A 15,343-nucleotide genomic window follows, 5' to 3' on the forward strand; every position below is an offset into this window, starting at 1 on the left:
CCTGGCTGGCTGCTCTCCCCAGCAGATGTCCGGGAAGTTCAGGTCCCCCATGACTACCACATCCTTAGCCTTCACTACCTCTGTGAGCTGACCTAAGAATTCCTGGTCAAGCTCTTCTCTCTGGTTGTGAGGTCTGTAGCAGACCCCCACCGTTAAGTCTCTTTCCCCTCGACTGCCTTGTACTCTAACCCAAAGCACTTCAGAATGCCCCTCCTCTGACTCCTTGCTAATTGACGAGGATGTATATTCCTCCTTAATATAGAGTGCCATGCCTCCACCTCTCCTTCCTATACTGTCCCTCCTGTACGGCCTATAGCCCTTGACATTCATCGCCCAGTCATGCGTTGAGTCCCACCACGTTTCCGTGATCCCCACTATGTCCAGACTGGTGTCAGCTAGCAGGAGGGTGAGTTCCTCCTGCTTGTTTCCCATACTACGAGCGTTTGTGTAGAGGCATTTGAGGCCTCCTGTGGATGTGTGTACTGACGCCCTAGTCCCAGCGTTGCCCTGGCCCCTATCGCTTACCTGTTTATGCCTTTTGCTTGTTGGTCTGGGCTGGGCTGTAGTTGTGGGTGTTGTTTGGTCTGGCAATCTGATGTTTCCTCTGCCCTCATCTTCCCCTTCCCCAGTTGTTGATCCCATCCTTCCATGCTGCTGGATTTGTTTTTCTATGCCCATATGCTATTAGCCATTTTTACTGTTTAACTTACTGGCTATTTGAGTACAGCAAAAGCTGTGTTATCTGGCATCCAGGTGAAATGTGGAGTGCTGGTTAATCAAAACTGCCAGTTATCTGAGAGGCATCTGTTTGGGCTGCTGCCTGTTCGGACCACTACCCCTCCCACCGCGTCCAGTGTGTCAGTGTGCTGAGAGACGGGGGTGGGCCTGAACAGAAATGATGAGTAGTGAGGAGGGAATTTTAATGAAATGTTTACTATTTACACACATATCAATGTGTGCCAGGGGACAGGGAGGGGGGCCAAGTGCAGGCTGCTTTGCCACAGGCCATGGGACTCAGAGAAACCCGAAGTGCCACAGTGGGACTTCCAGTGTAGTTTTTGTCGCATCTATCAGCATGCCGATCAATACAGCATGCCGGTTAATAAAGTGCTGGATAGCACAGCTTTTACTGCACTACAAAAAGCGATTCATACAGCAAATGTTATCAGATGCTGTTGACACACAAGATATACTCGCCATGATAAAAATGTATGTAGTAAAGGATGGTTAAAAAGCTAACATATATTGATACATATACACATGCATGTAGGAGTCCTACCAAGTTCAATGGTGGGTTTGTTTTGATTTGTTTGGGGTTTTTTTTGTTTTTAAGTGCCAGGTGTTATCACCTTGCAGAAAGAACAGAACACTTACGGGAGCACATCAAATTAAGTCTTCAGTCTACGAGGGGCAAAAATGGGACACTGAAATCATGAACCTGAAAAAGTGGGACGGTATTCAGCATTTCTGAAGTTCTATTTATTTACCTGAATAATATATATGAATTTTAGGAACCACTTTCAAAAATAGCAGTCTGTAGATGTGTGTCGATGTGTGTCATCCACTTTCCAAAATTCAGAAAGGGTAGGAACAGATTGAAGTCGCAATGCCTAACTTTACATTTATTCCAGCTATCTGCCTTGGGAGGTCCTAAGCATGGAATTGGGGCACGGACTCAGAGATACTCTAAACTCTCTGTATTGCCTAATTTGTGGACTTGTGTAGGCACACAGTAAGCATAGGTAGGTAGTTTACATTTATTTCCCATTGGTATTCCTAAACTCACCCCTAAGGACATACAAATTTGCTTCAAGGTGTGTTACAGGTATGTGATAAGATAACAACACAAAGAAAATACTGGGAAGTGAAAGTTAAAACTGAGTTTTGGTCTTTGGGAGATAAGAATGATACAAATCCAATTTTAAATTAACTTATGTCAGATTTGCAACTAACAAAGAATAAGATTATCATTAAAATGTTCTGAAAACAATTCTTTCATCATTTTGGGGTACCTGACATTTCAATTCCGTACCTCATTTTCTTCTTCATGTTCCAATATGGCCTGTAGAAAGGCCCTGCGCTCATGGCTTGAAGATTTCTGATCAAACATGCCAGCTTGAATAACTTTCTGATCCACATTCAATTTATATTTTGCAGCAGCAAGTATCTTCTCCTCCACGCTATTTACAGTGCATAGTCGCAGGACACGAACCTCATTCTGCTGGCCAATTCGGTGAGCTCTGTCTTGCGCCTGCAAGTCCTGGTCAGGAAAAACACATCTCTTTTATATACAAGACATCTACACTATGCAACCTGCCTGTTCACAGCCAAATCCCATTTTAAACATTTTCAAATATTACATATTAGTAAGTAAACATTGGTTGGAAAACCTCATAGCTACCTCATGCTTTGAGGCAGCAAAGTAAAAGAGCCCAATTATGAATGAAGGCTTCCACACATACTGATGTTAGTTAGTGCTCATAATCTTCTCCGTGAATTTAAAAAATATATACAGTGACTATGGTTAATGTCCTCAACTGGGTCACCAGATTTTTTTGGCCTTTGGAACCCTAAGTTCAAAGAAACTAATTCTTATAGTAAATTTCATGATGACAAATCAGTTTTCAGTTGATTTTTGTTAGGTTCACCAAAGTTGTGTTGTGATTCGCAGTCTTCACTCACAAACAAATGTCCTAAAGAGCACAAAGTGGAGGACGGTTTTATTTTATTAATTTAAGATTGTATTCATTCAGACCTCCTTGTAAAAATATGCATAGTGTTCTTGTCAGTGACCTAAAAGCTACAGAATCTTATTTCCACATAATAGGAAACAAACAATACTAATGAAGGGCAAATAATCTAAGATCTGTTCATTTTGTTTTATCACAATCTTGCCTTATTTTACAAGAACATTAACCTTAGAGATTAATTAAAAAAAAAAAAAAAAAGCTCCAAAGTATTGGTGACAGTTTCAGCCCAGCTGTTTGGGGTTGCAACCAAGAAGTCCTCCTTTCCATAGTCATTTATAGTTCTAGGCACTTTAATTTAATGGACTGTTTTGATCTAAAGGCATATTTGCAGCTTGCATTGGATAAAAGTGAACATAAAGTCACAGTGTGAACACATTTATACAATGCACTTGCAGAAGCACAGGAGATGTCAAGGAGAATGAAACACAAGCTTTCATTCCTGAAAGGGCTATACCTGGGCTCTAACCAATCCTATTAGTACTTCCTTTTAGCACATGCTTCATTAAAGTTAACAAATTACTCCATTCCCAAGGGGAAACCAGAAGTTGAATGCATTTTACAATTTGGCAATCTCTCTCCTCATTAGGCAGTGCAGAAAATATTCTGCAATATGTACTGATAGCATACATTACTATCTGTCTGATGCACACACAGTAGACTGTACTATAAATGTCACCTAGGCTGCCCACTGAAATCCTGAAACGAGAGGAGTACAGTACTTTTTGCTTTCAGAAACCCCAAATCTAAGTTCCCTTTCCAGATATCAAAGTCTCTCTTTATCCTAGGTCTTAAAGGTGTATTTGTGAAACTGCAATTTTAAAATAAAAGTGCTTGAAGTCTCTCTGCTTATTTAATCAATAGCCACCCGTAAAAATGTGCAGGCTATGTAATTATGGGATTTGCATGCATGATTGTGGCAACTGCAAGGAGAAATATAGGCAAGAAATTGCATCAACATACAAATTTTAAAAAACGTAGTGCTAAGAGACAAACAGAGACTTTCCGCTTTTTTACTTGGACCAAGTATGTTAGTTTTTACTGGAGCCTCGTGCACTCACTTGGCGCATCTACCTGAGACACCAGCTGTGCAGTAGCCGAATACTACTGTGCACTACAGTAGTACATCACAGCACCAAGAGTGCTAATACACTACTGCACAGTATTATCAGGCCACTGTGCAGTAGCGTCATTAAAAAGGCATTTGCCGGCGCTACTGCACAGTAACTCTGGTTACTGCACATTTTTTTGTGCTTGTTTAATCAAATACTAAATAAATGCATAGTAACCACTGCACAGTAGCATCTTGTGTAGTTGTGCCTACTACTAGCCAACTCTAGCTATTGTGACTGCCCCTACAATGAAAGTGTAATGTCTCCAGCCAAGACTACTATAGAACATAGGACTGTTAGCCTGCTGAGTGAGAGAGTGTGAAACTAATATGCAGGTAGAGATAGTGTGGTATAGCTGACCAGCATTTATGTGTTCCATAAAGAGAGACCAGTTTCCTAACATCTGGACTAAGCTAGTAACCAGAGCTGCATTGTGGAAGTTGGAGACACAGGCCTCCATTTGGAAGGCTCCCTTGCAGATAAACTATATGCAGATAGATGCACTATCGTTTTACTGAATTAAAGAAAACATTATTGACAATAGAAATGTGTGCAATTAGTTTCTTATTAAAGCAGCATTCTATACCACTCATTTCAAAATTTTCCCAAATTAATATAGGAAGCTTAAAATGGATAATCAATTTTTAAATCAGTTGGTTTAAGTGATATATAAATAAAAAAATAACCTGATGAGGATTCCAGTCACTATCAAAGATAATGACAGTGTCAGCAGCCTGAAGATTCAAACCCAGACCTCCTGCCCTTGTGCTCAACAAGAAGATAAAGAACTGGGAACCTGGCTCATTGAACTTCTTCAGCAGAGCAGCCCGATCTTCTGATTTTGTTGTACCTGAAGAAAAGCAAAGAAACCTGACATTGATCTTGCTTGGAACTCATCTGGAAATACTAATACTTGATTAAGGGATCATGTGAAATGCAAACCTTGGGTAGCCTGTCCTCAGCCATCCCACCAGTAATTCCCATGAAGTAAAATCAACTCTGGCCCAGCAACAGGGAAGTAGGGAGCTGGGCTCGTGCCTCAAAGCTAGATCCAACACAGCAGGCCTAGGCTAGGAGGCCTAGCTACATAAAAGGGGCAGTAAGCAAATAGGCCAAGGCCCAACAAAGGTGACAACAGTCATGTAACACCTGCGAGGCATGGGACTGGGACACTGTGTAGGGATGGTATGGAGCTGTGCAATTAGGCCTTAACACAGGAACTCCTCACCCTCGGTTGTTCTCTGATGCAAAGACCAGATCTGGGAAGCCCTGGGGCAGCCTCTACTTTGATAACCAAAAGAAACATCAAGATGTACCAGGTAAGTAAAAGGGAAAGTGTTCCCAGAAGCAGACTGAAATAAAGAGAACCTTCCAAGGGTTCTCAGCCGCCCTGGGATGGCACCCTGATACATACCTCCTATATTGCTCATCTTTGGAGCAGATCTGTGTTTTTCACAGATTAAATAATGCTTTTTTATATTTCTGGCCCTCTGGGCTATATCAGAATCTAAATATTAAACAAACATATGGCTGTTGTTGTATAAACATAGTTATACCAAAAAAAATTGGTTGGTCTCAGAACCAAACTAGTATCAAAGGATTACAGACATTTACATTTCAAGTTGAAAAGGCAACAGAAACAGTACACAATGGGGGTGGGTGGATTTAGCCCTGGCATAACAAAGTATATTGGCAGCGGGGTGAATTTTTTCAAGTCAAAGTAGATTTTATGATAACAGTTTGTATTGTTCAATAAGATTTGCTATTTGTTTTATTTCTGTATATCTGTGTAGCTGAAAGCAGAGAGAAGGCAGATATTTATATTTAATAATCCATACATATTTACACAGAGGGGAAAGCCAATGTAGACACAAGCTGCTGAAGAAAAATAAAATACCCTTTAAGAAACATTTAGAAGAGAGATGTATAGAAAGAGGATGATTTTGTAATGAAACGATACAACTTTATTGTTCCTAGCTTTCCAAAGACTCCCTGTCATACTTTGTGCATGGCAATCTCTTTCTCCTTAATTTTTTCCCCACTGTAAACAGAGATAATATTACTTCTGTTTATAGGGGAATCTTGGAGTCACATCCATTAATGTTTATAAAGTGCTTCATGATTCTGAGAGAGAAAATACTGAAGTAGTACTTTCCAGTAGTAATATTAATCCAACCGAAGGATGAAACAAAGTTGGTACCAACATGCAATCTGTTAATGTGAGTAGCCAAAAGGCCTTGGCCTCTCATCTTACTGAAGCTGTTCTTTATGCAAGAACAACTTCATAAAGGATTTTATTTTAAATGAAAGCACACTGCTGCTTTAAATTGTCACAGTTGAGACCAGAAGATGAAAGACTCATTTAAATGCTAGTAACAGACAGAAATTCTTACTCCTGAAGAACACCGAAAGTTATATTAACCATCCATGACCATCACACATTGTCTTATAAAGTACATTTCTTCCAAGTTTTAAGACAATTATTAGGCACTTAATTCCCTGAGTAAGATAAAGAGGTATACAATTTTAGTTTTATGTTCTTTTTAATAATACCAAGTTGCATTTCTCTAACAGTTTTCCTTCAAGGACCACAACACCCTTAAACACTCCCCAGTTAAGCCTCCCAATGTTCCTGTAAAGATAGGCATCACTTCACTCATCACTGAAATACAGAAAATTCTGGAAAAATGGAAATCAGAATATAAGTAGGTAGAGAAAGTAATTGCTTGAACTGGAATTTGGCCTTAACACTTGGTGTTTCCTACTTATAAAAAACACCTGCTAGGTGGTGAATGGAGACCTCAGTTAAATTGGTCAGGGTCTTGGTTCTACATCTAACTTGAAAATTGGGGCAACAGCTCACTAGATTACTGCATCTCGCAAAATGTTTGTGTCTATGATCAAGTGTAGTATTTTGAGCGGTTAAATAACCTTGCAACCTCTAGGGTGTCAATAGAGGAAATGCTCCCAAAAAGTTGTGGAACTGAAGTTCACTCCATGATAGGGTAGACTGGGTTGTTTAACCCGTCAGCAACCAATCTAGGAGTGGAGCTCTGATAGACAGACAAATGGATGATCTCCTTTACTCTAGCAGCTCCTATGGCCAAACTGGTTCCAAACATACTGACACCTGCCTTTCCTTTAGATTAAGCCAGCAAGGCTGAGAGGGGGACACTGCTGTGTGGGCAGCTCAATATCTCCACATACACTGCCCAAGCTTTTGCACCCTAGAGAGGTCACTCCAACTTCAATTTATCTTTCAAGCAAGGATTACATTAAGCCAGCTTTTGTCTCACTCAAGACAGACAGATGCTTACTACTACTGTTAGTTCAGTATTTTGAGCATATTATACAGTTCCACATGCATTTTATTACTGATGAAGTCTCTAGAGGCTTCAGTCAAGCTTGGAAACACTCTGTGTTAGCTGCTGTATAAACACACAATTCCTACCCCAAAGAGATTACAATCTAAATAAACGAAACAAAGGGTGTGAGAAGAAGCAAAGGTGTAAAGTGGCTTGCCTAAAGTCACACAACAGATTGGCTAGAAAGCTGGAAAAAAATGAAATCCTGATCCAGTGCCCTACAGTGTCTCCCAGTTTATCTCCCATGCTTTGTTTTCTCTCAGCTTACCATCAAGCCGGAGATAAAGGAAATTTCGAAAAGCAAAATAGTCTTCCATAATGGTCATAAGTGATGTCATTTGACAGAAAAGCAGCACCCGGTGATTAGTGGCCCGCAACTTTGGTAGAATGCGATCAAGTAGCTCAAACTTCCCTGAGGCCCGATAAAGCTCAGCTCTGAGTGAAGAAAAAACAATAATCAGCACCATAACAAAGATCTCTTCAAAATTTCATTAGAATTTTAACTGCATCCAGTAAGTCCAATATTTTTCTTCAGAGCAAGGATAATTTTTCTTAATCTACCCTACCTTTTGCCTGACTTCAGAGTAACATAACTAACTACCTCTCTCTCACTTACCCAACAGAAAAAAGGGTAAGAACCTACACAAGGTGGCAAAATTAATGCAACATCAACCTGGTTTAGAGAGAGAAATTAAATACAACTCATCTCTAACTTTGCTTCTATAGCTTTGAAATACAGTTTATTAAGAAAAATATGCAGCCCAAAGTTAGGAGGCTTTCTGAGGCAGGTGCTATGCAGGAAGTCAGTCTATTTGGGAGACACATTAGACTGCTGTGAAGAGAGAAAAAGCCAGCTGTCACCTCGTATGTAAGCAGGAAGGGGGTTAAGAAGGAATGTGGCAAAACTCTCCACCTTTTAGGAAGTGCTGGTCCTTGTTCTGGGCCTGTATGCCCACCACAGATGAACATTAGTACTGCCTTTGTGCTCGGGTAAAGAATGGCAACTTATCCTCCAGTAATTTTGATCCTTCAACAAGTTGTAGTCATTGTGGATCACACTACAGTAGCATATGTGGCTGATGCCTGTGAGCACAGAGGGATTTATATTTACGTACTTTTTTGAAAGCACCTTTTAGGGCTGTCATGTGTGCCCTGCACTACCTCATGCTCCTGTATGAGGGGATAAAGGGTGGATCAGCCAAGACCCTCCTTCAGGCGCTTGGTAATCCAATGACTATATTGGTGTGGAATCATGAAAAGGTGACAGAGGCAGGTCATAGGATCTGTATGAGCTACACCAACTTAGAAGGACCACAGTTACTGTAGCACTACAACTATTCCTTCTTCTTCAAGTATGTGTCAATATGGACCCCGCTGTACTGGGGGTAAGCAGTATCTTTTCTGGAAGGCAGGAGTGAAGAACTGCCGCTGTATCAGAGTCTGAAATACTGCTCTGCCAAATTTGACATCTGGCCTGTCTACCATCTCATGTACATGAAATCTAAAAAAAAATGTAAGGGTTGCTCTATGTAGTTGCCTTGAGACTCACCTGTTTCTAAACCAAGCATAGCATGCTACTCTTGTGGCGTATGCTTTGACACTGAGAGGGAGAAGCTCACCAACTACTTGACAGCAGCTAGAAATATATCATGTGGTCTACTTTGAGATCCTAAGAAACAAGATAGCCTCACCTTCTATTGCATTGGATATGATCATAAGAACATCCTGAAAAATTGTTTCTATTCAGGTAATAGAATACAATTCTGAAGACAAGCAAAGTATGCAACTCTTTCCCTCCTGGTGCTGAATACGGTTTCAGAAAAAATACTGCTAATCTATTGTTGTAAATAAAATTATGAAAAAATACTATAGAGATGAAAGTAGAGTACGGTTTCAGCACAGCTCTATCCCTGTGAAACTCCAGCCATAGCAACTTGGCTGCATGTTTTCTTAATACTGAGGTAATGGCTATGAGAAAAGCTATCCTTTATATAGTAAAGTGGTATATTGAACTTTTCTACTTCAAAAGAAAACATTATAAAAACTTTAGAAAGACAACACTGAGGTCCTAAATGGAAGTTACCCTTCTGACTAGCAGGCAATTTTGCTACTGTAGAAGGTCAAAAGGCTAAGCACGTATGTTGGAACAAGGTATTTGAACTGGACATCTGAATTTGTTTATGCCTTTCTAAGATTTATCAACTCTAATTACTACATTTGATGTGGTTTACAAACCATTCACTTTTGATAACTAATGGCTGATACAATGGCAGCATTATAAAATAAATTATGAATAAGAAAAATATTTACCCATTGATGACACCATTTGAATACCCTAAATGTTCAGCAAAGGACTCCTGAAAAATTACATATGAGAAATGGATTATTAGATACTAACATTATATAGTAACTCAAGATTAGTTACCACTTGATCAAGAAAAACAACAAGCTCAATGATGAGGTTCAAGTTGCATTATGCTCATAAACCTTGGACTCTGCCTTAAGATACAAGTACAGACTATTTCAGCCTCTGCCGGTTATTGCTTAAAATGCATGCCTTGTATCAATGATTTTCCCCAGTGTGTATTTAACCAGATTACAAATGCAGAACCTAATTAATTTGCACTAATTATTGGGAGACCCATTTGCAAATTACTGAATTTCATGAATTAGCAAGTAAGTGAGTACACAATAAAAATATAGTAATAATGCATCACAAAATGTACTCCGTTCATTTACTTTGTAAATTGTAGCTCTATTATAGTTATTTGTGATAATACTTCATAACATACTAGTATATTTATGTTTTGGCTCAGTACTGTGATCATCAGAGCTGCATAGCTATTATCTTTGTTGGGAAATGTGGAAAAACTCCTTTTTGACAGACACTATAAAGGATTATCAGAGCGTGAATTAATGAGGTTCAAATGTAAATGCAGCTAAAGCTAACATTTCCTTATCATATTTTAGGTAAGTTTGTGTATGACTACATATAGCTAGTAAAATGCAGTGTCAACCTTATGTTGGATCCAGAAAATCCTGTTCAAGATGATGCCTCAAAGAAAATGTCTTTTAAAAACTGTGTATGGATACAGAAAAAAATTGGTAAAATCTCTTTCTGGTTATGCTGCTGATAGGCATGCTGCTGTCCACATTATCTGTCATTATGCCCACACAATCTTGTATAAAAACAGATCCAGAAAGTAAAAACAGATTAAAGAGACAAATTCACGTATGCTCCTCTGCAGTTAAGAGCATTTAAAGCGGAGTCAAAGAAAAGGCAGTAATATGGTGCCTCCATCAACAATATATTATTGAAAAAAACAGACCTCTGATTTTGAATTCTGCTAGGCAGATATGCCATATCATGTAAGTTGCTGACTACTTCTATTTCTCTCAACTAATATGGTTTAGGTGTGCATGGACTCAAACAAAGAGGACTCTCAAGACTGGAAAAAAATATTGCCAGACCAGAAGGACTGAGTATATTCCTCAAACTGATGACAGGAATTTCCCTTCAACGTGTACTACCAGAAATACAAAGTGAAATATAATTATGCAGTGGTAAATGCCAAGTGACAGAAGTTTCTGAGTGTCTTTCTTCCCAAACTAAATTGCAAAAAAAAAAAAATCAATAAAAAAAAACTTAAATGTAGTATACGTTTGTCATTCTTAAGTATGAATTTTAAACCTCATTTGTCTGTCATATTAGCTATCCAAAAGAAAGGACTAAAGGAAAGAAAACACAAATTTTACCTCAATATGCTGAAACATATATGGATGATTGCATATCTTTCTCAATTGCATGATAGTGTTCATCAGTGTTTTTGCCCCTCCTTTCCCCTAATGGAATAAAAATACGAGTCAAATGGCAAAACTGAATGATTAGTTAATGAGGTGTTATTAAAATGTGAGATCCAAAAGAGGTATTCAAAATACTACCCAAATTTGAAGGCCGTATCAAAGATCTATGCAATAGTTAGATGCACTGGAAACCTCCCTGAAATAATGGTGAGGTAAGGTGTAGTAACTTACCCTCTCAAGGTAAAATGTAATATTCATTGTTAGAGTTTATAGAAAATCTGGTCCAACAGGAAGATGTACAAGTAAGTCATGGAAGTATTTTTGGATCTGTCTACCTAAAGTAGTATTGGTAGAGGCAATGCATCTATACTTTCTCTTTAAGAGACCATATAAATTGCGTTTTGGAGTGACAACTTGAAATGAGATGGTATTAAGTTCCTCTTAACTTCCATACCCATGGCACGAGCTAGTGGGTAGATGGTAAACAGTTAAGGAGACAGAGGTGTGAGAGAGCTTGTGAACACCGGAAGCTGCTGGGCAAAGAGATTAAGCCAAAGAGCTGGGTGTGGGGACAAAGGACCTAAATGGGAGATTGTTTACGTGAGGAGAATGGAACTGAAATGAGGAGTTGGAGGTGGGTAAAGAGAATGGACTAATGAGAATAGACTAAGACAGCGGGTACTTGGAAAGGGGCTAAGGGGTATGTGTGGTGGGGGGGAGAGTGCCAACACCTACCACCCTACGCTGCCACCTCCCGGGGGGGTGGGGCACGCAGGTAAGTGCAGTGGCTCCTCACTGCAGGCTGCACAGGCACCACCCAGCTGGCTGGACATGGACAAGGAAGCTCGCACATGGAGGGGGGCAAGCTCGCACATGGTGGTTGCCACCACCATCAACTATCCTGCACTGCCACTGCCACGTGCAAACCCCCACCCCCACTCCGTGTCTGGCTGCTGCTACGCCTCCCCCTCCTGCTCTGCCAGAAGTGTACCCAGAAGGGGTACATTCCTTAAAAAAGGTTGAAAACCTCTGGACTAAATTGAGGACAGGCTGGAGGGGATAAGCCAGGGAGGGTAACATTTGGTGAGTGACTGAACAGAAATGAGCAGAAGTCTGTGACCTGTACAGCACCCATCTCTCCAGGTCCTGAAATGAGATCAAAGACAGCTGACTCTCTTCATTCCTCTGCTTTCAACAATTGTGATACCCTGTAGCAAATCATCTCCTCCCCATCTCATACTGATCACACAGGATTACAACCTACAATTTGTCAGTTAACTCAAGTGGCAGAGCCCTGGACAACAGAACTAAAAAGATTACAACCCTTCTCATGATCAATGTTTATGTGAATATAATGCCAAAATGAAGGCATTTGTTTTTACCAGTTCTTAAATGCACCTATCGAATTACACACAAAACTACATTAAAAGAAAATATATAAACATCTCTATGAAGTGCTCGGACCCTAGTGATAAGTAACAATTCTTGAGTTCAGCTCAAGAACATCTGCCTCATTCAGCATGTAGAATGAATGGTTACTAACTGAGCACCATCCATTTGGCATGCTGAATGAGACAAGAATCCCAGGTTAAAACAGAGTATTCAATCGTACAACTACATACTGTACCATAATGCCCAAATGTAAGGGGGAGAAGGGACAAATTTACTTTAATTCTGTCATTTCCTAACTTTTGAGTGCCTGGCTTTGAAACATTAAATTATGTTCTTTAACAAATTATTATATGTGCACATGTTATACACACACATACATACATACACATCCATAACTAAAAAGAACAATGAAGTCTATCCTGAACTAATGTCTTTGAGAGACAAGATAAATAACCTCCTGTTACAATTTCAGTTATTTTAGTCAGGACCCCTTAGTAGATTTAGGTCTCTTTTAAAGAATGCCAAAGCTTTCTAACAAATAAAAAATGCCTGATGCAAGAGATTTCTTTCCAAACCAACATCTCTGGTAGGAACCAGTAAGTTTATTGTCTCAAAACCAGGGTAGCGTTGGAAGTCACACTAATGCCCCACCACAAGGTATTCCTAAGAGTTATATTATTCTGGTAGTACCTTCTTGTCTTTCTCAGAGCCATCTGTGAGGAGGATTCCCTTGGCTTGCATGTGGCGGTACAGGATCTTCTGGAGAGCTGACATGTCACACTTGATCACATATTCAACCTAGCGCAGAAAAAAATAAGACACTAGCATAGAATTCTGCAGAGCTGTTGATATGATTGCAGGTCTTTTCCATCCTATGAAATACAATGCGTCTTTCACCTGTATCCGAAATGCATCTTACATTTCCCAGGAAGATGGAAGGAACTGTAAAATACCTATCTTCATTGTTGTAAGGCAGCTGCAACCATTGTGATAAATCTGAAAAGTTTGGCATCCACATTCAGTGTAAATCATTTGGCTTGTGCAGAGTTGCAGCATTCAAAAATGTTTGGCAAAAATCACCACTAGTAGGAATTCTAGTTTTAAAGAACCTTCAAAAATGAATGATTAATCACCTGTTAATTTTTTTGCTGCACATGTAAAATATTTTTTAAATTATGGTTGTTTACCTGAAATAAAATAAGCAAGCTTTGTGGACAGCCACAAACATCATGCCATTTACTTCTGTTTGAAAAAAAATATTAGACCTTTCTATCCAAATTCTATTTAAAAATGGATAAATAGCTTGCATTTGTAGTAAAATATAGCATAGCCTCCAAAATTCAACTTACTTCATATGCAATCTTGTTTAAACTTATTTGTTATCTCGTTCTGACCAGATACATCAGCCTCAAGTGCCATACAATTTCATACACTAACTTCACACATATGCACCCATAATTTTCTAAAAAGTAATTCCTAACCTAAACACTAGACTGTTATATTCTCACTGGGCATGACTACATGTGCATTAACATGCCACTGTTATTACTGCACATTAAGTTTAGCACCTGTAATAACAGGTACTAACTCAATGCGCAGTAACCAGTGCTACTGCACAGTAAGGTCTGTGCACACCTTTTTAGTGACGCTAATGTGCAGTAGACTAGTATTAGTGCATTAGCATGACTTTTGCTGTGATATGCTAATGCGCGGTAGAATTAATCTCGTGTAGATGTGCTCACTGTCTCTTTAATAATTAGACTAAAATGCCAATACTATTCACATAATAAAGAAAGATTAATGGCTAAAAATCTTGCAGGATGTGATTAAAAGTAAATGAGAAAGCTGCCTAATGTTTAATAAACTAATTAAAAATGATCAAGTTATTTTCAGCTCAGAGGGCCAGGAGGATGAGGTCACAGATGAGAGGGAACTGAATATTCATTTAATAGCTTCTTTAGCAAGAACCTGTCAGACCAGATGGAACCGTCATTAACCAGCCTTGTGTCAACAATTCAATGCTCCAAGTTGGACTAGAAGAACTTTTTATTTATTAAAATGTTGAGAAAAGTAATGCACTCTCCTTAGCAACAATATGCAAGCATCTTATAAATCCCTCCATCTCCACTTTTCTTTTTAATACATCTAACAAATATCGTGTCTCTTACTGACCTCCAACTGAGAGAAATTTGAAATGCAATACAAATTTCAGTAATAAGATTCTACCACTAGTGATTCAATCAAGATTCTCAAATCTAAATATGACCCATGCTAAAAGAAATTTAAAAAAAAGACAATGTTGCCAAGGAGGGTGACATGATTAAGAGATTTTGGGAAGAAGGGTGATATAAACAAAACAACAGGTGTTATAAAAATGTGTTAGGAGTTTTTATGTAAAAAGTCCCTTTTGCTAAACAAATAGTAATTTCTATGTTCAAAGAGCTGCATGTCAGGTACAATTTCAAAATAAAACTCATTTGTAGCAAAATATCTTCACCTATTATATCAACTTTTAAAAAATGTTGCTGTTTAATTGAGGAGCTTCAGAATCTAACCACGCCCCACCTCTAGTTTTTTTGTTGGTTCCCGCTGGGAGCGTGGGGGCAGATCAGGACTGAGAATTGTTTAGGAGTAACAGTAGAAGAGCCCCAAGATGTTTTAAGCCAGAGCTGAATTTTATAGCTGGCCCACTTACAAACACAAGGACAAACCTCAAATGTAATATTCTCTCGTCCTACACCAAGCAAACAGACAACCAAAACTAACAATTGGAAACAATGTTTTGGTTCATGCCACCTTATTTTTAGGATTTATTCTGTTTGCGTTTTATTCAGGCTGGACAAATAATTAGACTGTTGAGGTCAGAGAGGAAGAAGGTCCCTGCACCATCTTCTATGCACTTGCACATTAGAAAAGAACTGGC

General features: G+C 39.1%; 1 protein-coding gene across 2 annotated transcripts in view; it reads right to left on the minus strand.

Annotated features, from left to right (window-relative positions):
• The window catches only part of SMARCA2 (SWI/SNF related, matrix associated, actin dependent regulator of chromatin, subfamily a, member 2), a 190,649-nt gene that overhangs the window by 84,856 nt on the left and 90,450 nt on the right, over positions 1-15,343 (minus strand). For both annotated transcript variants that reach the window (XM_019554883.1, XM_019554884.1), the window contains exons 21-26: positions 13,111-13,218; positions 10,981-11,067; positions 9,535-9,581; positions 7,493-7,659; positions 4,546-4,709; positions 2,033-2,260 (exon numbers count right to left, since the gene is read on the minus strand). In XM_019554883.1, coding sequence (XP_019410428.1) covers positions 2,033-2,260; positions 4,546-4,709; positions 7,493-7,659; positions 9,535-9,581; positions 10,981-11,067; positions 13,111-13,218 — 801 coding nt within the window. The remainder of the gene's footprint in view (positions 1-2,032; positions 2,261-4,545; positions 4,710-7,492; positions 7,660-9,534; positions 9,582-10,980; positions 11,068-13,110; positions 13,219-15,343) is intronic.

This window comes from Crocodylus porosus, unplaced genomic scaffold (genome assembly GCF_001723895.1).
Source record: "Crocodylus porosus isolate Cpor-Errol unplaced genomic scaffold, CroPor_comp1, whole genome shotgun sequence".
In the NCBI taxonomy this organism is placed as follows: domain Eukaryota; kingdom Metazoa; phylum Chordata; order Crocodylia; family Crocodylidae; genus Crocodylus; species Crocodylus porosus.